This window comes from Ciconia boyciana, chromosome 4, assembly GCF_034638445.1.
Source record: "Ciconia boyciana chromosome 4, ASM3463844v1, whole genome shotgun sequence".
NCBI lineage: Eukaryota > Metazoa > Chordata > Aves > Ciconiiformes > Ciconiidae > Ciconia > Ciconia boyciana.
Genome location: NC_132937.1, coordinates 4,327,358 through 4,351,245, shown reverse-complemented (window position 1 = coordinate 4,351,245; position 23,888 = coordinate 4,327,358). Strand labels below are relative to the sequence as shown.

The following is a 23,888-nucleotide window of genomic DNA, read 5'->3' as shown; positions in this document are numbered from 1 at the left end:
GTTTTATCCTCAGTACTCCAGAAAGAATTTTTAAAGGGAATCTTACAAAGGTACACTCTCTTTGCCCAAATGTGGGTTCATAATGTAGTCCTTAGTGATTGGTTTTACCCACAACAGAACCATAGGTAAAGGAGCCAAGAGGTTTATATGTAGCAATGTTCTGAAAGAGGAAAAAAAAGGGGGGTGTGTTATTAAATACAGTTACCATACTGTTGAAACTGGTGGTACAGATTCAAAAAGAGTAATAAAAAATTTAAAATAGTGGGGGAAAGGTAAATAAGAGAATTACTTCCTTTTTTTATAAGTATGACTCAGGTCTCAACAAAACAGTAATATTACATACTGTGAAATCACACTGGTTGTAGTTAAAAAAAAGTGCTTTTTGGAATAAAACAAGTTTTTTAGATATTTGAACAAACTAACCAAAGGAACTACATGCATTATACCACACTATAGTAAAAGACAGTTGTTGAAAATTTCCATACAATGGCATAATACCAAACTGCAGTAGCCATTACTGTTCTAATCTAGAGGGTCAATATCTTAGACAGATAATTATGGAAAATATGCTGCTATATTAGTGATTTTTTTTGCTTTATTAAAAATATACTCAGATTAATTTCTATTATCTATACAGACCAGGGGAAACACTTTTCACAGATCAGATGATTACCCAGCTTAATGAAGATTTTTACTTAAGAACCTTGAGGAGCAGTTCAAAGCATTTCAGTAACTTGTGAAATGAGCTTCTACTTATTTGAGACATCCCATTTGATTAGTGGACTGGAATGTGCCAGAGTGGCAAGAAACAGTTTGTGTTTATTTGAGTAGAGGTAGAAAGGCTGAAAGACTCTTGAAGCAGGCTCTGAAAATGGGGTGAATGTGTAGGAAAATGGTACAAAATTATTAAGAGAGCTCCAAAATATATACAGGGAAGGATGCTGCTAGAGGAAAACCAAACAGGCTATTGAAATTAAAGGTTACACCAGATTGTTTTAAATCTATTTTATCCAAAAACTTATTACCTATTTATATATGCAAGGTTCACGTTAATCATTTTGACCAGATTACTAAAGTGGCAATTCATCATTTACCTAATCTCCAATTATTTTTTTAAGTCACTGCTCCCTACAAGTTAAGTCTCCCATTCTGCAATTATGCCTTGTACCTTTTTTCTTTTACAAATGTATGACCTTATATTTGCCTTATATGGAAAGGCATTATTTTCCCCGCACCCAAATGAGACAGCTTTGTATCAATGACATGTCATCCTCATTTACTACTCTCCTTTAGTCACTGTCAAACAATTGCAAACAGTCAATAATGATCTACTCATTGACAAAAACACGCCACTAAGGGCAAATACTGATCTCTTCAGGGCCCATTAGAAACAATCACTCAGCAATGATTCTTTGTTTATAATTGCATTACGTAACTATATTGATATCTGACCAAGTTTTAATCCATGTAATGCAATTTTTATATTGTTCCGGTTGAATAGTCAAAGTATTGGTAGACCTTTAAAAAGAATTTGCTTGGTGCTGCACAATGTTATCTTTAACAATCAGTTCTAATATCCCCTAAACATCAAGTTAGACAAGATTTATTTTTTCATAACCCCATACTAGTGGACATGAATTACCCTCTTAGTTCTTGATTAATTAAGTCCTGTTTCAGAGATTTTATATTTCTGCCTAAGATCTCATGTCCACAGATCAAGAAAGATGTATAGAAAATTAGAGGATAGTTACAGAAAAGGCACAAGAAATTTTACAATATTGAAATCCATAAAAATTAAAAAATTAGGAGTTTAAGAGGTGACTTGATCACAGTCTACACATAGAATGAAACTTAATAGCAGATACAATAAAAGTCAATAGCTTGCAGCCATAATTGGATGCATTCATCTACAATGAGAGTGCAAGTCTAACACAAAGTAATTAGTTAACAATTTACCAACAGTAAAGGATCCATTTTTAAATACAGTTTAATTTTTTAAATGGGGCATTTTTTGGAAAAAAATATACTTCCATTTGAGCATAAATAATTTACATATCAGAAAATCAAATTATTATCTTCTGAAAGTGATCAGACTAAAAGATCACAATGGCCTCTACTGCAGAATCTGTGTCATTAACATGCATTAAATATTCAGTAATTACGATCTATGAAAGACATTTGGAGTTGTTCTCTCAAGCAGAGAATGATGAAGAGAAATAGTTAAATATAAGAGAACATTTTATTTCCAAACTCAAGAACAGCTGGGTCATCATAATGTAAGAAATACTGATGTAAGGGCCATAGAGGCCTTATGAAACAAGACACTTTTTGTATAAACAACACATGCCTTGCTAATGACTGTGCCCTTGAAGAAAAACTAAGAGACTGATAAAAGGGGAATATGCAGGCCTCGTTAATCACTAACCTTTGAAGAAGAAACTAAGACGAGGAACTTCAAGGACTGATAAAGGAAACATCTTGTTATAAGGGAGATTGCCAGGCTGGGAGGATACGGCACTACATGAAGTCAACAAGATTTACAGAAACTAGGGAAAAGGTAAAGGCGGCAGGGGGAGATCACGACCACCGACTCAATTAAAGACCAAAGAAAGCTACCCCCCCACTTCCTTCAAGCATGCGCAGAATATTAAAGTAGCACTGTAGCTTTAAGTTGAAACAAGAGAAATGTAGACCAATAGAAAACTCTTTTGTGTAATTACTTATGCATATGCATAACTAGACTGTATAAATACTGTACCTGTATGACTGAAGTTTGTGCTAGCTTTGTGGAGCTACCACCTAGCACCCATCTCTGTGCATACATGAAATAAAATACCTCTGCCCTGTGTGTATAGTGGCGTCTCGCACACTGGGTAAATGGCCCCACGCTTGTGGGATAACACCTAGTTACTGCAGTTTTTTTCTGACTTCATGTTTCTTCGGCACTCCCCCAGTCTTCAATGCCTTCTAGGGCAGGTTGTTCCCCTTTTATCAGTCTTTTAATTATTTGATATTTTATATTGCGATTAACAAGTTATGTAATACAAATAGCTAGTACAATTAATTCAATTATTATATTTTCAATAGAAGAACAGATACATCACAAGTTTAACTTGTCAAAGACAAAGTTTTATTTTTATTGTTAATTTATACTACCTGCATTCAACCTTTATCCATTAAATAGCTCTATCAAACTGTTATTAATCCAGCTATCCACAGATTTATCAATAACATACATGTAACTAACATGTCCCAAGTGACTAATATAGTTTCTTTTAATGAACTTTGCAGTACATAACAAATTGAAAAAAAAAATCAATATCAACTGAATTACTGAATTAATAACCACTAGATTACACAAAAACCAAAGTAAGTGACACATAACAAACACAGATTATAGAGGAACAAAACCAAGTCTAGAAACCCACATGAGTTTCAGATTCTTTCTTAATCTATGCCATTCAAACTACCAAGAGACACCATCATCAACACAATCACTGCTGTAAACAGCCAAAGCACTGTGAATGTTTAAAAGGAAATGGACACAAACAGAAAAATTAATACAGAGGTTAGTAAATTCAGAATAGCTTAGGAAAAACAGAGTGAAGAAAGGTTAAGAAACACATGGGATTCAGTTGAAGGGTTTCTTATTAAATATCCATATCTATAAATGACACATTATTCTAAGTATATATATATATATTTGAAACTTCTGTTCCTCACAAATAAAAAAATTCCATAATTCTTATATGATACTTGAAAATTTCCAAACAAGAAATTCAAATCTGTATTCCCACAGTGATGACATACCCCATACAAGCATTTTGGATCATGTGTGTAAGGCAAGGATCGTAACAGAAGTCCATTTACAATATACAAAGGCTGTCTATAACAGTGATTGTATGTAACATCACAAGCTATGGAACATTCCTTTGTCAGTCTATACAAAACTGGGATGTACTATAGTAAGCAGATGCATTTGCATAAGAGGAAAAATTAAACCAAAGCTTAAATGCAAATTTTACATACTTATAAGAATTTACAGAAGTTATATCAAACCAAAAATAAGACAATTGTATCTTCAGTGTAAAATATCAAGCTAGATGAAAAATATTCCATCAAACTACACAACAGTGAATGCAGGGAAGTGAATAAATGCATTTTTAACCACAGTGGAGTTATACAAATTCTGTCAGAATGCACAGCCCCAAGTGGGTGCATTCAAGATTCTTCACTACAAAAATCCAGAGTTCAAAGGCCAAAATATAGCATCATTCAGCCACTGCATGTGTGTTGATGAAATAATCTGGGTTAAAATACTGCCTCAGTCTTTATTTAACTATATGTGAATGCATGTTTGTACATGTGCATACATCCATACACACAGATACATATATATAGTACATATATAAGTATAGCGTGTATATAACATACGCAGCTTTTTATTCCTTTGGGGAGAAAAAGGTAGAACAGGTAGAAAAAGGTGTTTCTCCTCACATAAGTCTCTTTTTCTGAAGAAAAACATAGACATTTGTATTGGGTCTGGCTGGGATGGAGTTAACTTTGCCCATAGCAGCCCTCAGTGCTGTGCTTTGTATTGGTAGCTAGAAAGGTGTTGATAACACACCAGTGTTTTGGCTACTGCTGAGCAGTGCTCACACAGCATCAAGGCTGTCTCTCCAACATCCCCTCTGCCCCCAAAGGCCAGTAGGGTGGGGGGTGGGCAAGAGGTTGGGAGGGGACATAGCCAGAACAGCTGACCCAATCTGATCAAAGAGATATTCCATACCATATGACATCATGCTCAGCAATAAAAGCTAAGGAGGAAGGGGGTGGCATTCGTTATTAAGGCATTTGCCTTCGAAGCATCTGCTACTGGTACTGAGGCCCTACTTCCCAGGAAGTGGCTGGACATTGCCTGCTGATGGGAAGTAGAGAATAAATATTTTGTTTGTTTGTTTGTTTCCTTTGCTTCCGTGCAAGGCCTTTTCTTTTCTTTATTGAACTGCCTTTATCTTGACCCACGCGTTTTTCATCTTATTTTCTCCCCCGTCCCACTGAGGAGGGGAGTGATAGAGCAGCTTGGTGGGCACCTGGTGGCCAGCCAAGGTTAACCCACCACAGTCCTTTGTGGTGCCCAACATGGGACTCAAGACAATGGCAGATTTTAATTGAGTGTGCTATAGTTATAATAGCTATGAAGTTGCAAGCTTCTGTGTGGGTCATGGAGTTTCCTGGCTGCACTGCTTATCTCTTTATTTGGGAACATGCCAATACAAACAATGGCTATGTGCTTTGCCCTGACATTGATGCCCTTACTGTGCTGGGGGAGCTGTCTTGTGGAGAGGATGAGGGAATACACCTCCTTCTTCCTAACTGGGATTGATGTGGGTGGTTTTATTGCTCAGGCTCCCAAGATCCTTGTTCACCCTTATGTGAGCTGCTTAATACTACTAATTAACACAGTTGTCTTATTCTTGGGTTTGTGGAATCTGGTGTTGTCCTGGCATAAGAGGAGACAACTTTTGGGATACTGAAACACACCCTGAGGCAGCCGGTCTCTGGGTGGCTCTCCTTGATTAAAGACCAGAGATTTTAGAAGACATGAGGTGAGAACACAGAGATTTGTTGCCCTTTAGTTTAGAAACATACCAGCCTCCTACACACAATAAGCATTTAATGCAAAAGCTGTTCTCTCAAATGTCTACTGAGCTTTCCAAAGTAGTCTTACAAAAGATTCCAGGTAGTTTTATAAAATCTGTATTCTTTTAATTAGATTTCCTTTTCTTAGTTTTCAGGACATGATGATTAGTGGGAGCAGCAATAACTTAATACTTTGCATAAGAAAAGAGAAGTTGTAAGAATTTTTATATTTATAAATAAATGTCAGGAAAGACAAAATAGATTTTTTGCCTTAAAAACACCAAAAGTTTCTCTCTGTCACTTAGAAATATTCAAACAACAGATAAAGTAACTTTCTGCTGGTTTTGGTGAGGGAGGATGGGAAACACAGGGTATACGTACAAACAGCAGGGAATGGGATGCCACAAGAAGCACTTCTATCAATAATGAGATAAAATTTCTTAAATATGAAAAATTCTCCTCACAGGGAGTGTAGACCTGCCTTATAAGAAACAGTGACCAGTGGCATGGGATTGTTGCTTAGATTCTTATGTGACTATTTACTAAACAAAAAGTGTATGAAAAGATGAAACTTGTGTTTCTCTACTTTCACGTGTATGTGTTCAAGATTTCTCAACTATCAAAGATAATCAACTAACAGCACATTTAGTATTATCTAGGAAAGAAAAATCTATCCCATTCTCATTTTGATAAAAAAGAGAGACTATATAGTCCGGTATTACATCTTAAGTCCTTTCCCCAATGCCATAAATATGAATATCTAAGAGGTAACCTGCTCTGTTATCAAGCTGTTTTAAAAATATTTATTGAATATTCTCCTTTTTAATGCATTTCTAAAATAATTAGCTCCAAAATTATGCAGTAGATTAAGATAAATTTTTCATAATGCACTGTCAACTCTTACTACTATGAGCTGCAGCCCATTATAATTTATTTTTTTCTTTTCAAATGGCAGGCAATATCAAGTCTATATTTAAATAAAGTACTTGGAGATCACTCCAGACATTACCTGCTTTAAAAAACAAAAAAGGAAGACACAAAAAGATTTTAAGTGTAAATTGTACCTATTTTTTCCCACTACACAATAACATAATGTCCTGGTTTCGGCTGGGACAGAGTTAATTTTCTTCCTAGTAGCTGGTATAGTGCTGTGTAATTTATATTTGTACTTTTTAAAATATTGAAAGGATTTTAAGATGTAGATTATGTGAAAATCCATTTTAGGGTATCTCTCAAGAAACCATCTGATTATGCAATACTGCACTTCATTAAGCAGCACATGTTTAACATATGCATTGCTGTATTTCATCTATATGCAGAGAAGTACTCATATATGTGCATTAGGGTGGCCACTAGGGTGGCCACTTCTACTAGTAGTTTCAGATTGTTCCCAAAACATCTTAATTAGCTTACATATTTCTCCAGGATGTGTTTCACTCCCAAGGACAATAATTCTGATTAGACGTTCCACATTCCAGTCTGAATCCCTCTTATCAACTTTACGTAAGTCCTGGCTTTCAACCAGCTCTAGTATACTTCTCACATCTAAAAATTTAGATCAGACCGACCTTCCACGTATACCTGTATAACACTGAATCTGATTGACGACATAACCACAGCATCTAACTTGACTCTTAAGTTTACATTAAACAACTTAAACTTCCTTTATAGTTAACAGAAAGAACAGATATCTTTAAAGGAAGACTTATGAAGGGGAAATTCTAATTGTAACTGCTCAGCAGTGGTAATTTGTGACAGAGGAATGATCTGGCACAGAGGGCAAGGAGGTCCAACTGCAAGAAGGAGTTAAACTGGCTGGAAGTAGGAATGCCAGAGACTGTATGACTCCTTGCAAGGGAGTGAAGTTTCCCTGGGTGATGAGATAAGAAACAGCCTCAGCATTGTCTTATAGCCATCCAGGAATTGGAGCGCTCGGGGGCCCAAGCTCAGGGGCCACCTTTGGGCAGCAGAGCTGGGCTGGGGGATGGACCCACAGCCAGGCTGAGGTGCCCCATGCAACCACTCTCGGGATTGGTGCTGGTGCAAGTGTATATAAGGAATCTGCTTGTGACGCATCTTTGCAGACTCCACGTAGAACTGCTTATTGTGGTAGGACTCTGCCCAATGCATTGTTCATTAAATTTTTCTTTTATATTTAAGCACAAATATGTGTTTAATTCGCCTCAAGGGGGTACCATACCCAACACCTCATCCTAAAAATAGGCACATAATAGGTCATATGGACTGTGTTCTGGAAAGGTCTGTTTCTCTACATTGACCATTAAAAGAGCATCAGGATGATTTTTAAACACTTAGAAGTTAGGCAAGATAACTCCCACCCTTATAAACATTTTCTCCAAAATGCAACTTTAAGATATTTCACCAAAAATAATACATTCTTAAACCAAGTGCCTTTACACAGCTAGGGACACTGAGCAAATTGAAAATATATCAATTTCAAATCTTGAAGTTACACAAAGTACTTCATAACAGTTTGCGACCAATAGTGCTACCTATAAACAGATTTTAAACCCCCTAGATACTTTATGTTTTCAACTATGGATTATGCCTAAAGGATCCAGAAAACACAACTGGGAAAAAGAAAGCATACTGATAGTAAGTTCTAATTACAGTGTAGGTTCAGATCCCTCTATATAAAGTTAAGGATTATGCAAACCACATGTGACTGAAACCCTCTGTTAGCTGAATAATCACCACTGCTACCTATTTTAGGGGTGGAGAAAATGGAAGCATTACAGCAAGGAAATCTGAGTTCTCTTCATGACTTCCTTTCAGTGCTTGACCTATATTTCAGGATCTATTGAAGAAATAATTTGTGAGTATACAGTGCTAACTTAATAGATTTTTTTCCTTTTTATTACTTTATTTAGGTCAGAAAGGTAGCAAGCTTGTAAAATTTATGGTGTATACTTTTACCAAAAACAATTCTATCTTTTAAGTTGCGACAATTTTAGAATTTTTGAACGATTTACTATACAGTCCATTAGTATTTATGCACATGATTAGAAAGAAAAAAGAACCATCTTCTGTTTCTAGTAAAATACATAGAACTTTTGGATTCACAATTGAAAACCAAATAAACTCCACTATATTATTTCTAATTGTATGTAGACAGAAAATAAAATAGTTTAAGGCTTCCAGAGATTATTTCAAGGTCTGATGACTGATTTTCCCTCGATCAACCTTCAATCAAGTTAAGAAAAGTCTGTTGCTTTCCTTTGCTATCCCATTGATATAACTACATATGAAGAGATTTTTCAAAAGTAGCCATAAAGTTTCCTAATCTACTAATGAAATCAGCTTACTTAATCAGCTTTTTTGATGACAGACAGCTTCCCAACTGAGAAATACCTTACTTTTCCTATACCACATTAATTTTTGTAAATACCTTGCCTTTGCAAGAGAAAGGATTGTGTGCAGCACTGTTTAAAGGTTTACAACAGATAAAAAATTAAATAAGCTGACGTATTTGTTTGTTGTACAAAGACAATGATTTAAAATGTCATTCAGTTGTTCACAATGATAAATTTTAAATAGCTGCATAAGCAGAGTAGTTTAAATTAGACACATACTATTTTTAAGGTAGATCATCTCTCAATGTTGTCCATCTTTACTCTATCATGCAAATTCCCCCCTGCCAATGAAGTGCTTTTTTATTTTACAAACTCACCCCTTTGCAAGTATGCCAGCTGCAACTGCTACATTTAAAATTGTGATCAACCATTTAGTTCACTAATTTTGAATATTTTTTTCTGACAGAAGCTACCTTTCCAAATTTCAAAGTAATGGAAATCAGAAATCTGTGACTAGTGACTATCTGCAACAAACTGTATAACGTGACCTACGACACAATGAGTTTTCACAAACATTAAAGTTACTTTTGCAAGAAGTACTGCAAAACCTATTTTTAAGCCAAAATTCACACTTAGCAGGTTGCGACTGATAATCTGTCTTTAAATAAAAAACCACAAAATCTCAACATCTTTGTTTTGCAAGATCTTTTGTTACTCCTCTTCATGTACTGGAAACTGTGCAGTGTGTGCAGGCTATGAAAAGCCATCAATCAACTAGACCAGTATCCTATAGCTTTTCAAAAATATTAAATAGAGGGTAGGTGGTAAAGCAGGTCTTCTAACTGCTGCCTCTAAGAAACATATTGAATCTTCCTGAAAGTATCTAGCAATTAAAAACTTTATTGTTCTGTTCTGCTAAAACAATAAGAGAGTTCTCTATACTGAAACTATCTATCTGCCTTGCCAACTATATGGTAACCAAGAATAGTCTATGTTGCAGTCAAAAGGAAAGAGGGAGACACATGCAGACATTCCTCCTCTAGCTTTACACTGGCTAGGTTAGGTTGATCAGTCGGTACCAATACAGATACAGAAGCTTGGAGTTTAGCATGGGCTGCCACTTGAACATTTACCCAATCTGACAGAGGAATTGTGTATCTTTCACTGAGGTATCTGCTAATGCAGCTGCACAAATATTTCTGCACATTAAATATATTTAAAGCTAGCTTAGTTGTGCCTAGCAGAATCACCATCAATGTAATGACAATATACTCTAACCATGGAACTCAAGTACTGAACTAATGTATTACTCCTTTTAGATTAAAATTCTGTTAAAACACAAATGTATGGACTAGTTTCCTGTTTGGAATTTTTTTCTGAGTATCTACCCTAACATCATAAAAAAGCTACTAGTGGGTTACTGCACTGAATCAAAACATCTACCCCTAGAAGACACGGCTGAAAAAATTTCTAATCAATCATCACTTCCAACTTCTATAAGCTTCTTTTGGCCGCTTTGCCAGCCAAGTCCCTACTACAATCAAACATCTCTTAATATACAGCCATGAAACAGAGAAAAGTATCTGTCACCAAAACACAAAATTGTTCTAGAATTAATTCTTGATATATCACATTGGTTTCTTTAAATTTAAAATATGGGGGGCAACCAAATATTTCAACAATTTATGGTGAATCATTTCTGGTCTTGACATACTGAATTGGTAAATAGTTGTATAAGTTTTAAATACTTTAAATTATACTTTTAATACTTTAAAAAAACCTCACCCCTTCCCATTGATAAAGTAATTTATGATGACTATAAACAATTTTACTAAAAGAGAAGGAAAGAAAAAAGTTTAGGAAAGTGTGTCGTAGTTTAGCCCCAGCCGGCAGCTAAGCACCACGCAGCTGCTCGCTCATTCCCCCCTGGTGGGATGGGGAAGAGAATCGGAAGAGCAAAAGTAAGAAAACTCGTGGGTTGAGATAAGAACAGTTTAATAATTGGAACAAAATAATAATAATAATAATAATGAATTATAATGAGAAGGAAAACAACAAGAGAGAGAGAGAGGAACAAAACCCAAGGGAGGGAAAAAAGGGGGGAAAAAAATTATAACAATAATAATTTTTAAAAAAAATTATACAACCGCTCACCACCCGCCGACCAACGCCCAGCCAGTCCCCGAGCAATGATCGCTACCCCCCGGCCAACTCCCCCAGTTTATATACTGGGCATGACATCATATGGTATGGAATAGCCCTTTGGTCAGTTTGGATCAACTATCCTGGCTGTGCCCCCTCCCATTTCTTGGGCACCTGGCAGAGCATGGGGAGCTGAAGGAAAAAAAAGTCCTTGACCAATGTAAACACCGCTTAGCGACAGCCAAAACATCAGCGTGTTATCAATATTATTCTCATACTAAAATCCAAAGCACCGCACTATACCAGCTACTAGGAAGAAAATTAACTCTATCCCAGCCGAAACCAGGACAAAGTGCCAAGAAGAGCAGGGCATTAATACATTAATCAGTTGCATACAGCAACGTCAGCTAACATCTATATTCTGGTTTATATGCTGAAAATTTAATACCTAGTTTATCTTGTGTTTGCTTGTTCATGTGCCTATACTATTAGAAGCCCAGTTTCCAAGACAATGTGTTTGTGTTCACTTGAGGATACCAAAATGTGGGCTTGTAGCCAGTACTGATGCTGTTCCAAGTCTGATCTGAAATGGAACAAAGATTAAAAAAAATGATGGAACAGAACTGCAGATTCCTCTGGCATAATTTAAAAGCCAATTACTACTGGTGATAATTACTATTACTATTGCATCTTTGTCTTGGTTTCAGCTGGGATAGAGTTAATTTTCTTCCTAGTAGCTGGTATAGTGCTGTGTTTTGGATTTGTGTTGTGGTGTTGTGTTTTTCCCCCTGGGTTTTGTTCCTCTCCCGCTCTCTTGTTGTTTTCCTTCTCATTACTATTATTATTATTTTGTTCCTATTATTATTTTGTTCCAATTATTAAACCGTTCTTATCTCAACCCATGAGTTTTCTTACTTTTGCTCTTCCGATTCTCTCCCCCATCCCACTGGGGGCGGAGGGTGAGCGAGCGGCTGAGTGGTACTTAATTGCCAACTGGGGCTAAACCACGACAGTCCTTTTTGGCGCCCAACAGGGGGCTCGAAGGATTTGAGATAATAACAGATTAACCAGAGCATATTAAGGAATTTAGATCTGTTAGTAGTTGCGGGTCACGATATTGATTCATCTGTTGTTGATATTGGTTTACCTGATCTGCACCATGCTCTTTTTTTTGCTGTACATGTTAAAGATTGGTGTTGGTTTTTGCAGTTTGCTGTGCTCTGCAGTGATTTGTTATGCAAGATTATGCCTGCAAGATTTGTTATGAAAACAGTGACCTTGGGTTTATTTTGGTATCTAAGTGCCTTACTGAAGCCATTGCTGTACTTCAGGTACCACCTTATGGAGACAATTAGCAATTATACCTCTTCCTCTGAGAGGTTTTTTATGGAGGAAATACAAAATGGCACCTTCGCTACTTTCTTCTACAATGTTTCCTCCTTCGTTACAATAACTTTTCAGTATCTTGAACATCCTTGGGTAGTTAAGATACATCTATTGGTATATAATATTGTTTTGGTTTTGTCTAAGGTTAATAAGCAATTTAAGAATATCATCCAGAGATCTGCCCCAAGGCCGGATAGTTATGAGTGGAAGGGTGTGTGGGATAGCATGGGCAAACGCCTAGGACAGTGGGCACCTCCAGTGTTTTGGAACTTCACTCCTGAACAAGTGCAGAATCCTGAAAAACTAGTAAAGTATTTGGAAAAAGTATGTTGTCACCCTGGCAACTCGAGAGACACAAATCACTGTAATGTGCTGGGGCCTGGCCCATGCCTACCGAGCCCTGTTCAACGCTATTCAGAACCCTCAAGGATCTGGTGACAAAACAACAGGCACTGTGGCTACTCTGGCCCCCCCTGCGACAGGCACTGCAGCTTCTCCATACCCCTCTGCGACAGGCACTGCGGTCACTCCAGCCCCCTCTGTGACAGGCACTGCAGCTATTCCAGCCCCCTCGGCGACAGGCACTGTGGTCACTCCAGCCCCACCTGCGACAGGCACTGCGGCTATTCCAGCCCCACCTGCGACAGGCACTGCAGCTACTCCAGCCCCCCCTGTGACAGGCACTGTGGTCATTCCAGCCTCCCTGTGACAGGCACTGTGGTCACTCCAGCCCCCCTGCAACAGATAATGAGGTTCAACCAGGGAACAAACCCGTGTCAGTATCAGTTGCCCCTATGCACAAGAAGAAATCCTGGAAGTGAAAGTCAGCTCATTTATAAAAGGGAAGATGAAAGACCAGGGCCATCACAAGGAGAGGAAGAGGAAGAACTTGTGGATGAGACGGAAACTACCCGATCCCTATCCCTGAGTGAGCTGCAACATATGCAAAAAGATTTCAGCCGTCGTCCAGGCAAGCATATTGTCACCTGGCTGTTCTGATGCTGGGATAATGGGGCCAGTAGCCTGGAATTAGAGGGTAAGGAAGCCAAAGAGCTGGGATCCCTTTCTAGGGAAGGGGCCATTGACAAAGTGATTGGAAAAGGGGCACCAGCCCTCAGCCTCTGGAGGCAACTCCTGTCAGGCGTGAAGGAAAGATATCCCTTCAAGGAAGATGTTATATATCGCCCCGGGAAATGGACCACCATGGAGAGAGGTATCCAGTACCTGAGGGAATTAGCCATGCTGGAGGTGGTTTATGGTGACCTGAATGATGAGCGGTTACCCAAAGATCCAGATGAGGTCCAGTGCACATGACCCATGTGGTGGAACTTGGTACGGAGCACACCAGCGTTGTATGACAACTCAACAGCAGTAATGACCTGGAAAGACGGAGAGGGTCCAACAGTGGATGAAGCGGCTAGCCAGCTCCAGGAATACAAAGAAAGTATCTCTTCCTCCCTTGTCTCAGCTGTGGAGAAACTGTCCCGGAAGGTCCAGCGACTCAAAGAGGATAGGTCCTACTTTCCACCTGTACAGACCACCATCTCAGCTATTAGGAGTCAGCGTTCTTCTGCTCAAGAGAGAGGATATAGAGGGTACACACCACAGGGCACCCTATGGTTTTACCTGTGTGACCATGGAGAGGACATGAGGAAGTGGGATGGAAAACCTACCTCAACCCTAGAGGCATGGGTATGTGAGCTGCAAGGAAAAACAATCACCAAAGGGGGTTCTTCCAGGAAAATTGCTGCTCCGGTTTCCAGTGGACAGTTCCCCAGACAGAGTCAAAGGGCTGATCTTACTCCTGATTTTAATGAAGGGACTCCTGACTCGTATGTACAAGAAGTGGGTAATGAATATTATGACCAGAACTAGATGAGCCCTGCCTCCAGCCAGGTGGAGGAAAGGGACAACCGGGTTTACTGGACTGTGTGGATTCGATGGCCTGGCACATCAGACCCATCTGGGTCTGAACCCATCTGAACCCTGGGTCTGAACCCTAGGGCAGAACCCATGTGTATTTCTGGAGTGACAGGGGGATCCCAACAGCTAACTGTATTGGAGGCCGAAGTGAGCCTAACTGGGAATGAGTGGCAAAAACACCCCACTGTGAATGGCCCAGAGGCTCTGTGCATCCTTGGCATAGACTACCTCAGGAGAGGGTATTTCAAGGACCCAAAAGGGTACCGGTGGGCTTTTGGTATAGCTGCCTTGGAGACGGAGGAAATTAAGCAGCTATCTACCTTGCCTGGTCTCTCAGAGGACCCTTCTGTTGTGGGGTTGCTGAGGGTCGAAGAACAACAGGTGCCAATTCTACCACAACAGTACACCGGAGGCAATATCGCACCAAACGAGATTCCCTGATTCCCATCCATAAGCTGATTCGTTGACTGGAAAGCCAAGGAGTGATCAGCAAGACTTGTTCACCTTTTAACAGTCCTATATGGCCAGTGCAAAAGTCTAATGGAGAGTGAAGACTAACAGTAGACTATCGTGGCCTGAATGAAGTCACACCGCCCCTGAGTGCTGCCATGCCGGACATGCTGGAACTGCAATACGAACTGGAGTCAAAGCAGCCAAATGGTATGCCACAAATGATATCACTAATGCGTTCTTATCAATCTCTTTGACAGCAGAGTGCAGGCCATAGTTTGCTTTCACTTGGAGTACGCCATCACATTCAGTACGCCTGGAATCGATTGCCCCCGGGGTGGAAACACAGCCCTACCATTTGTCATGGACTGATCCAGACTGCACTGGAACAGGGTGAAGACCCTGAACATCTGCAATACATTGATGACATTATCATGTGGGGCAATGCAGCAGAAGAAGTTTTTGAGAAAGGGAAGAAAATAGTCCAAATGCTCCTGAAAGCCAGTTTTGCCATAAAACAAAGTAAGGTCAAGGGACCTGCACAGGAGATCCAGTTTTTAGGAATAAAATGGCAAGATGGATGCCGTCAGATCCCAATGGATGTGATTAACAAAATAACAGCCATGTCCCCACCAACTATCAAAAAGGAAACACAAGCTTTCTTAGGCGTTGTGGGTTTTTGGAGAATGCATATTCCAAATCACAGTCTGATCGTAAGCCCTCTCTATCAAGTGACCTGGAAGAAGAACGATTTCAAATGGGGCCCTGAGCAACAACAAGCCTTTGAACAAATTAAACGGGAGATAGTTCATGCAGTAGCCCTTGGGCCAGTCCGGGCAGGGCAAGATGTGAAACGTGCTCTACACTGCAGCCGGGCAGAATGGCCCTACCTGGAGCCTCTGGCAGAAAGCACCAGGGGAGACTCGAGGTCGACCCCTAGGGTTTTGGAGTCGGGGATACAGAGGATCCGAGGCCCGCTATACTCCAACTGAAAAAGAGATATTGGCAGCATATGAAGGGGTTCGAGCTGCTTCAGAAGTGGTTGGTACTGAAGCACAGCTCCTCCTGGCACCCCGGCTGCTGGTGCTGGGCTGGATGTTCAAAGGGAGTGTCCCCTCTACACATCATGCAACTGATGCTATGTGGAGTAGTGGGTTTCACTGATCACACAACGGGCTCGGATAGGAAACCCCAATCGCCCAGGAATCTTGGAAGTAATTATGGACTGGCCAGAAGGCAAAGATTTCAGAATATCACCAGAGGAGGAGGTGACACATGCTGAGGAGGCCCCACTGTACAATAAATTACCAGAAAATGAGAAGCAATATGCCCTGTTCACTGATGGGTCCTGTCATCTTGTAGGAAAGCATCGGAGATGGAAAGCTGCTGTATGGAGTCCTATACGACAAGTGGTAGAAACTGCTGAAGGAGATGGTGAATCGAGCCAATTTGCAGAACTAAAAGCCATTCAGCTGGCTTTAGACATTGCTGAACAAGAAAAGTGGCCAGTGCTCAATGTCTATACTGACTCATGGATGGTGGCAAATGCCCTGTGGGGGTGGTTACAGCAATGGAAGTAGAGCAACTGGCAGCACAGAGGCAAACCCCTCTGGGCTGCAGCACTGTGGCAAGATATTGCTGCCCGGGTAGAGAACCTGGTTGTAAAAGTACGTCATGTAGATGCTCATGTACCCAAGAGTCAGGCCACTGAGGAACATCAAAACAACCAGCAGGTGGATCAGGCTGCTAAGATTGAAGTGCCTCAGGTGGATCTGGACTGGCAGCATAAGGGTGAATTATTTATAGCTAGGTGGGCCCATGACACCTCAGGCCATCAAGGAAGAGATGCAACATGTAGACGGGCTCGTGATCGAGGGGTGGACTTGACCATGGACACTATTGCACAGTATATCCACAAATGTGAAACATGCACTGCAATTAAACAAGCCAAGCGGTTAAAGCCTCTGTGGTATGGAGGGCGATGGCTGAAATATAAATATGGGGAGGCCTGGCAGACTGATTATATCACACTCCCACAAACCCGCCAAGGCAAGCGCTACGTGCTTACAATGGTGGAAGCAACCACCGGATGGCTGTAAACATATCCCGTGCCCCATGCCACCGCCTGGAACACTATCCTGGGCCTTGAAAAGCAAGTCCTATGGCGACATGGTACCCCAGAAAGAATTGAGTCAGACAACGGGACTCATTTTTGAAAAAACCTCATAGACACCTGGACCAAAGAGCATGGCATTGAGTGGGTATATCACATCCCCTATCATGCACCAGCCTCTGGGAAAATCGAACGATACAATGGACTGTTAAAGACTACGCTGAGAGCAATGGGTGGTGGGACATTCAAACATTGGGATACACATTTAGCAAAGGCCACCTGGTTAGTTAACATTAGAGGATCTGTGAATCAAGCTGGCTCTGCACAACCAAACCTTTTATGTACTGTGGAGGGGGATAAAGTCCCTGTAGTGCACATAAAAAACATGCTGGGGAAGACAGTCTGGGTTACTCCTGCCTCGGGCAAAGGCAAGCCCATTCGTGGGATTGCTTTTGCTCAAGGACCTGGGTGCACTTGGTGGGTAATGCGAAAGGATGGGGAAGTCAGTTGTGTACCTCAGGGGGATTTGATTTTGGGTGAGAATAGCCAATGAACTAAATGGTATGATGTTAATTGCTATATAATACTGTATGTCATCACTTTTATGGTTACTATACACCATATCAATGGTATTGCAGTAAGAATCACCCAGATTAATGAAGAATGACCTTTGATGAAACCGAGCAAAGTGCAGCAGTGATGGAACCCGAACTGGCTTCAGCATGCAACAGTCCAACACCACACACCATCTCTTCTGCCCTGAAGGACTATTATGACAGATGGAGCCCAAAGTCATGGACTAAATGAAACCAACGCACATTTTAGAGGGATGGCCCATAGACCAAGGGAATGATATCTGTGTGTATATATATATCAAAGGACAGGGAAAGTGGTGGTGATTAATTGGAATGTATTAGAAAGGGTGGAACCTCGGCATGACATAGATGGTATAGAATAAGGGGTGATGACTGTCCTGCTTTCAGCTGGGATAGAGTTAATTTTCCTCCTAGTAGCTGGTATAGCGCTGTGTTTTGGATTTTAGTATGAGAATAATATTGATAACACACTGATGTTTTGGCTGTTGCTAAGTGGTGTTTACACTGCTCAAGGACTTTTCAGCTTCCCATGCTCTGCCAGGTGCAGAAGAAGCTGGGAGGGGGCACAGCCAAGATAGTTGATCCAAACTGGCCAAAGGGCTATTCCATACCATATGACGTCATGCCCAGTATATAAACTGGGGGGAGTTGGCCGGGGGGTAGCAATCGCTGCTCGTGGACTGGCTGGGCGTCAGTCGGCAGGTGGTGAGCGGTTGCATCACTTGGGGGCTTTTTTGTTTGTTTTTCCCTGGGTTTTGTTCCTCTCTCTCTCCCTCTCTTGTTATTTTCCTTTTCATTACTATTATTATTATTATTATTATTAAACTGTTCTTATCTCAGCCCACGAGTTATCTTACTTGTGCTTTTCAGATTCTCTCCCCCATCCCACCGGGAGGAGGCAGGGTGAGCAAGCAGGTTCCTGGTGCTTAGTTGCTGACTGGGGTTAAACCACGACAGACATCCCACCACGTCTCTGTGATTCCAACAAGATTGTCATCCTGCGATTGTACACAGATCTCTGGCGCATCATGTTTATTCCCCATAGTGCGTGCATTAGTGTACAGGCACTTTACAGAGGCACCCCAGCCTGTTGAGCTCCTGGATAGGGTTTGGGGGTTTTCTCCATAATGGTACCTTGTAGGCACTTCCTTGCTGTACTGCTTTTGGCTGAGATTGAGTTAAATTTCTTCATAGTAGCTCGTATGGGTCTAGGTTTTGGATTTGTGCTGAAAACAGTGTTGATAATACAGGGATGTTTTAGTTATTGCTGAGCAGTGCTGACACAGCATCAAGGCTTTTTCTGCTTCTCACGCTGCCCCGCCAGTTAGTAGGCTGGGAGTGCACAAGCATCTGGGAGGGGACACAGCTGGGACAGCTGACCCCAACTGACCAAAGACATATTCATAGAATCATAGAATTGTTTAGGTTGGAAAAGACCTTTAAGATCATTGAGTCCAACATAAACCTAACACTGCCAAGTCCACCACTAAACCATGTCCCTAAGTGCCACATCTACATGTCTTTTAAATATCTCCAGGGATGGTGACTCAACCATTTCCCTGGGCAGCCTGTTCCAATGCTTGACAACCCTTTCGGTGAAGACATTTCTCCTAATATCCAGTCTAAACCTCCCCTGGTGCAACTTGAGGGCATTTCTTCTTGTCCTATAACTTGTTACCTGGGAGAAGAGACCTCCTTTCAGGTAGTTGTAGAGAGCAATAAGGTCTCCCCTCAGCCTCCTTTTCTCCAGGCTAAACAACCCCAGTTCCCTCAGCCACTCCGCATAAGACTTATGCTCTAGACCCTTCACCAGCTTCGTTGCCCTTCTCTGGACACACTCCAGCACCTCAATGTCTTTCTTGTAGTGAGGGGCCCAAAACCAAACACAGTATTCAAGGTGCGGCCTCACCAGTGCCGAGTACAAAGGGACGATCACTTCCCTAGTCTTGCTGGCCACACTATTTCTGATACAAGCCAGGATGCCATTGGCCTTCTTGGCCACCTGGGCACACTGCCGGCTCATTCAGCTGGCTATCAACCAACACCCCCAGGTCCTTTACCGCCAGGCAGCTGTCTAGCCACTCTTTCCCAAGCCTGTAGCATTGCATGGGGTTGTTATGACCCACGTGCAGGACCTGGTGTATGGTGTTCCTTACCATATGATGTCATGCTCAGCAATAAAAGCTGGGGGAAAAAGAAGGAAGGGGGGGACATTCGGAGTGATGGCGTTTGTCTTCCCAAGTAACCATTACGCGTGATGGAGCCCTGCTTTCCTGGGAATGGCTGAACACCTGCCTGTTGATGGGAAGTAGTGAATGAATTCCTTACTTTGCTTTGCTTGTGTGCATGGCTTTTGCTTTACCTCTTAAACTGTTTTTATCTCAACCCACGAGTTTTCTCACTTTTACTCTTCCGATTCTCTCCCCCATCCCACTGGAGGGGGAGTGAGTGAGTGGCTGCGTGGTGCTTAGCTGCCTAGTGGGGTTAAACTACAGCAGCTGCTTACATTGAAGTGCTGGAGAAGGCTCTGCTTAAGCCCCCTTTTTTTTTTTAATTTTGTGATCCCTTCCTGTCACATTGTCCCATGCCCTTTGCTCAGCAATCCTGTCTGTCACTCCCTCACAGGACTGCTGGTTACTCTCTCCCTCCCCCATCATCCTTAGTTTAAAGTCCTCCTTATGAGGCCAGTCATCCTATTCAAGCCATCCTGGTCAAACCACGGGAAGCCAATGGTGCTAGCAGCAGCAGCAGTGCCAGCGACAGCAGCTGTTGTTGCCATGTGCTGAGAGGAATGCGAGGCTTGTGAGGTCCCCAGGGGGTGTTTGCAGGTGACAGGTCTCATGAGAGGGGCGGGCGAGAGATGGGCAGTGCCGCTGGTCCCCGTGGCCAGTTTAGCCGTGGGAAGCTGATGCTAGCAGCAGCAGTAGCAGCAGTTGTTTCTGTGTGCTGAGAAGAGTGTGAGGCTTGTGAGGTCCCTGGGGGATGTCTGAGGCGGTTGCTGGGCCCCGACACCCTTGGGCTGTGTGTGCGTAGGGACTGGCCAGCAGGCTACAGGTCTCACGACAGAGGTGGGCAAGAGTTGGGCGGTGCCAGTTGTCCCCACGGCCTGTTGAAACTGCGGGAAGCCAGATATAACCAACCCCTAGGGAGTACCAGCGATCAGGAGCACCGCGACAAGGGCGTGCAAACAGGGAGCGGCGTCAGCATTTCATGCAGAAGGGCACGGGAGAAGGGCAGTGCATTCTGCCAGTTATCAGGCCTGCACTGCTCACCAGTAGGCTTAGGCTGCAGCCCCAACAGTCAACCCAACTAACTGGTGGCTGTGCAAGCCTACCCACAAGCTTGAGGTTTCCAGAGAATTAGAATTAGAAGGATGACATCTTTCAAAAGAATTACCATTTTATAAATAAGTGGGCCATTTTTTTTTCTGAGAACTATAAGGAGACTGTGTCCTGCTGAAAGACAATGGTGTCTACCCACTGCAACTTCAAGGCTGAGGCTGAAACCCAAATAGAAGCACTACAGCCTACCTACGCTGATACCGCCACCCAAACAGACCTCCCAAGACCTTAGGTTGCATAGAGCTCCAGCACCTGTAAGTCCCCCTAGTGCCTGAAGGCAGTGGTGGATGTCACAGCTGTGAGTGTGCCCAGCTAGAACTCTTCAAACAAGTAGCTATGTTACAAGAGGAGCTCAACAGGAAGCACAGTATCTGGGACTGTGAGTGGGAGATCTATACGTGGTATTGTGCACTGTCCCAGGCTGAGCGACAGCCCTGCCTTAAGGTTACGCAAGGGGAAGGTAAGCCTGAATTCAACCTTGAGCTGAGTGACACAAGTAACTCATGAGATGAAGGAGACTGGACTCATGGGACCTGATAAGATGCATCCCAGAGTCCTGAGGGAAGTGGCTAATGTAATTGCCAAGACACTCTCCATCATATTTGAAAAGTCATGGCAGTCAGGCAAAGTCCCCAGTGACTGGAAAAAGGGAAACATCATGCCAATTTCTAAAAAGGGTAAAAAAGGAGGATCCTGGGAACTACCGACCAGTCAGCCGCACCTCCATGCCCAGTAAGATCATGAAACAGATCCTCCTGGAAGATATGTCGAAGCATATGGAAGAGAGGGAGGTGATTAGAGACAGCCAACATGGCTTCACCAAGGGCAAATCGTGCCTCACTAATATGGTGGCCTTCTATGATGGAGTGACTGCATCAGTGGACAAAGGAAGAGCTATGGATGTCATTGTCATGGTTTAACCTCAGCCAGCAACTAAGCACCACACAGCCGCTCACTCACTCCCCCCTGGTGGGATGGGGGAGAGAATCGGAAGAGCAAAAGTGAGAAAACTCGTGGGTTGAGATAAAAACAGTTTAATAGGGAAAGCAAAAGCCATGTGCGCAGGCAAAGCAAAACAAGGAACTCATTCACTACTTCCCATTGGCAGGCAGGTGTTCAGCCATCTCCAGGAAAGCAGGGCTCCCTCACGCATAATGGTTACTTGGGAAGACAAACACCATCACTCCGAATGTCCCCCCCTTCCTTCTGCTTCTCCAGCTTTATATACTGAGCATGACATCATATGGTATGGAATATCCCTTTGGTCAGCTGGGGACAGCTGTCCCAGCTGTGTCCCCTCCCAACATCTTCTGCACCTGGCAGAGCATGGGAAGCTGAAAAGTCCTTGACTAGTGTAAGCACTACTTAGCAACAACTAAAACATCAGTGTGTTATCAACACTGTTTTCAGCACAAATCCAAACCATAGCCCCATACTAGCTACTATTAAGAAAATCAACTCCATCCCAGCCAAAACCAGCACAGTCATCTACCTGGACTTCTGTAATATCTGTGACATGGTCCCCCACAACATTCTTGCCTCTAAATTGGAGAGATGTGGGTTTCATGGATAGACTGTTAGATGGATAAGGAACTGGCTGGATGGCCACATCCAAAGAGTTATAGTCAACGGCTCAATGTCCAAGTAGAAAGCAGTGACGAGTGGTGTCCCTCAAGGTTCTGTACTGGGACCTATACTATTTAATATCTTCATCAACAACATAGACAGTGGGACTGAGTGCACCCTCAGCAAGTTTGCAGATGACACCAAACACGCTGATGTTTTGGCTGTCGCTAAGTGGTGTTTACATTGGTCAAGGACTTTTTTTCTTCAGCTCCCCATGCTCTGCCAGGTGCCCAAGAAATGGGAGGGGGCACAGTCAGGATAGTTGATCCAAACTGACCAAAGGGCTATTCCATACCATATGATGTCATGCCCAGTATATAAACTGGGGGAGTTGGCCGGGGGGTAGCGATTGCTGCTCGGGGACTGGCTGGGCGTCGGTCAGCAGGTGGTGAGTGGTTGTATAATTTTTTAAATTTTTTTAATTTTTTTTCCTTTTTTTTCCCCTCCCTTGGGTTTTGTTCCTCTCTCTCTCTCTCTCGTTGTTTTCCTTTTCATTACAATTCATTATTATTACTATTATTTTGTTCCAATTATTAAACTGTTCTTATCTCAACCCATGAGTTTTCTTACTTTTGCTCTTCCGATTCTCTCCCCCATCCCACCGGGGGGGAGTGAGCAAGCGGCTGCGTGGTGCTTAGTTGCCAGCTGGGGCTAAACCACGACACCCCCATATCAATACAGGTTGGGGATGAAGGGATTGAGAGCAGCCCTGCAGGGAAGGACTTGGGAATATACTGGTGGATGAAAAATTGGACATGAGCCAGCAATGTGCGCTCACAGCCCAGAAAGCCAAGTGTATCCTGGGCTGCAGAAAAAGAAGCATGGCCAGCAGGTCGAGGGAGGCGATTCTCCCCCTCTACTCTGCTCTCAGGAGACCCCACCTGGAGTATTGCATCCAGCTCTGGGGTCCCCAGTACAAGAAAGACATGGACCTGTTAGAGCGGGTCCAGAGGAGGGCCACAGAAACAGTCAGAGGGCTGGAACACCTCTCCTATGAAGGAAGGCTGAGAGAGTTGGGGTTGTTCAGCCTGGAGAAGAGAAGGCTCTGGGGAGACCTTATTGCAACCTTTCAATACTTAAAGGGGGTTTCTAAGAAAGACGGAGAGAGACCTTTTTACCAGGGCCTGTAGTGACAGGACAAGAGGCAACAGTTTTAAACTGAAAGAGGTTAGATTTAGATTGGATATAAGGAAGAAATTATTTACGATGAGGGTGGTGAGTCACTGGAAAAAAGGTTGCCCAGAAAAGTTGTGGATGCCCCATCACTGGACGGTCAGGTCATTCAATGTCGTGTTGGACAGGTCTTTGAGCAACCTGATCTAGTGAAAGATATTCCTGCCCATGGCAGGGGAGT

The 23,888-nt window shown here is 42.3% G+C and overlaps 1 protein-coding gene across 1 annotated transcript in view; it reads right to left on the bottom strand.

The window, feature by feature from the left end:
• The window catches only part of LOC140650759 (transmembrane protein 161B-like), a 36,821-nt gene that overhangs the window by 6,640 nt on the left and 6,293 nt on the right, over positions 1–23,888 (bottom strand). Inside the window, 1 exon segment of the mRNA XM_072859489.1 lies at positions 47–160. Within this exon segment, the coding sequence (XP_072715590.1) occupies positions 47–160 (114 nt within the window).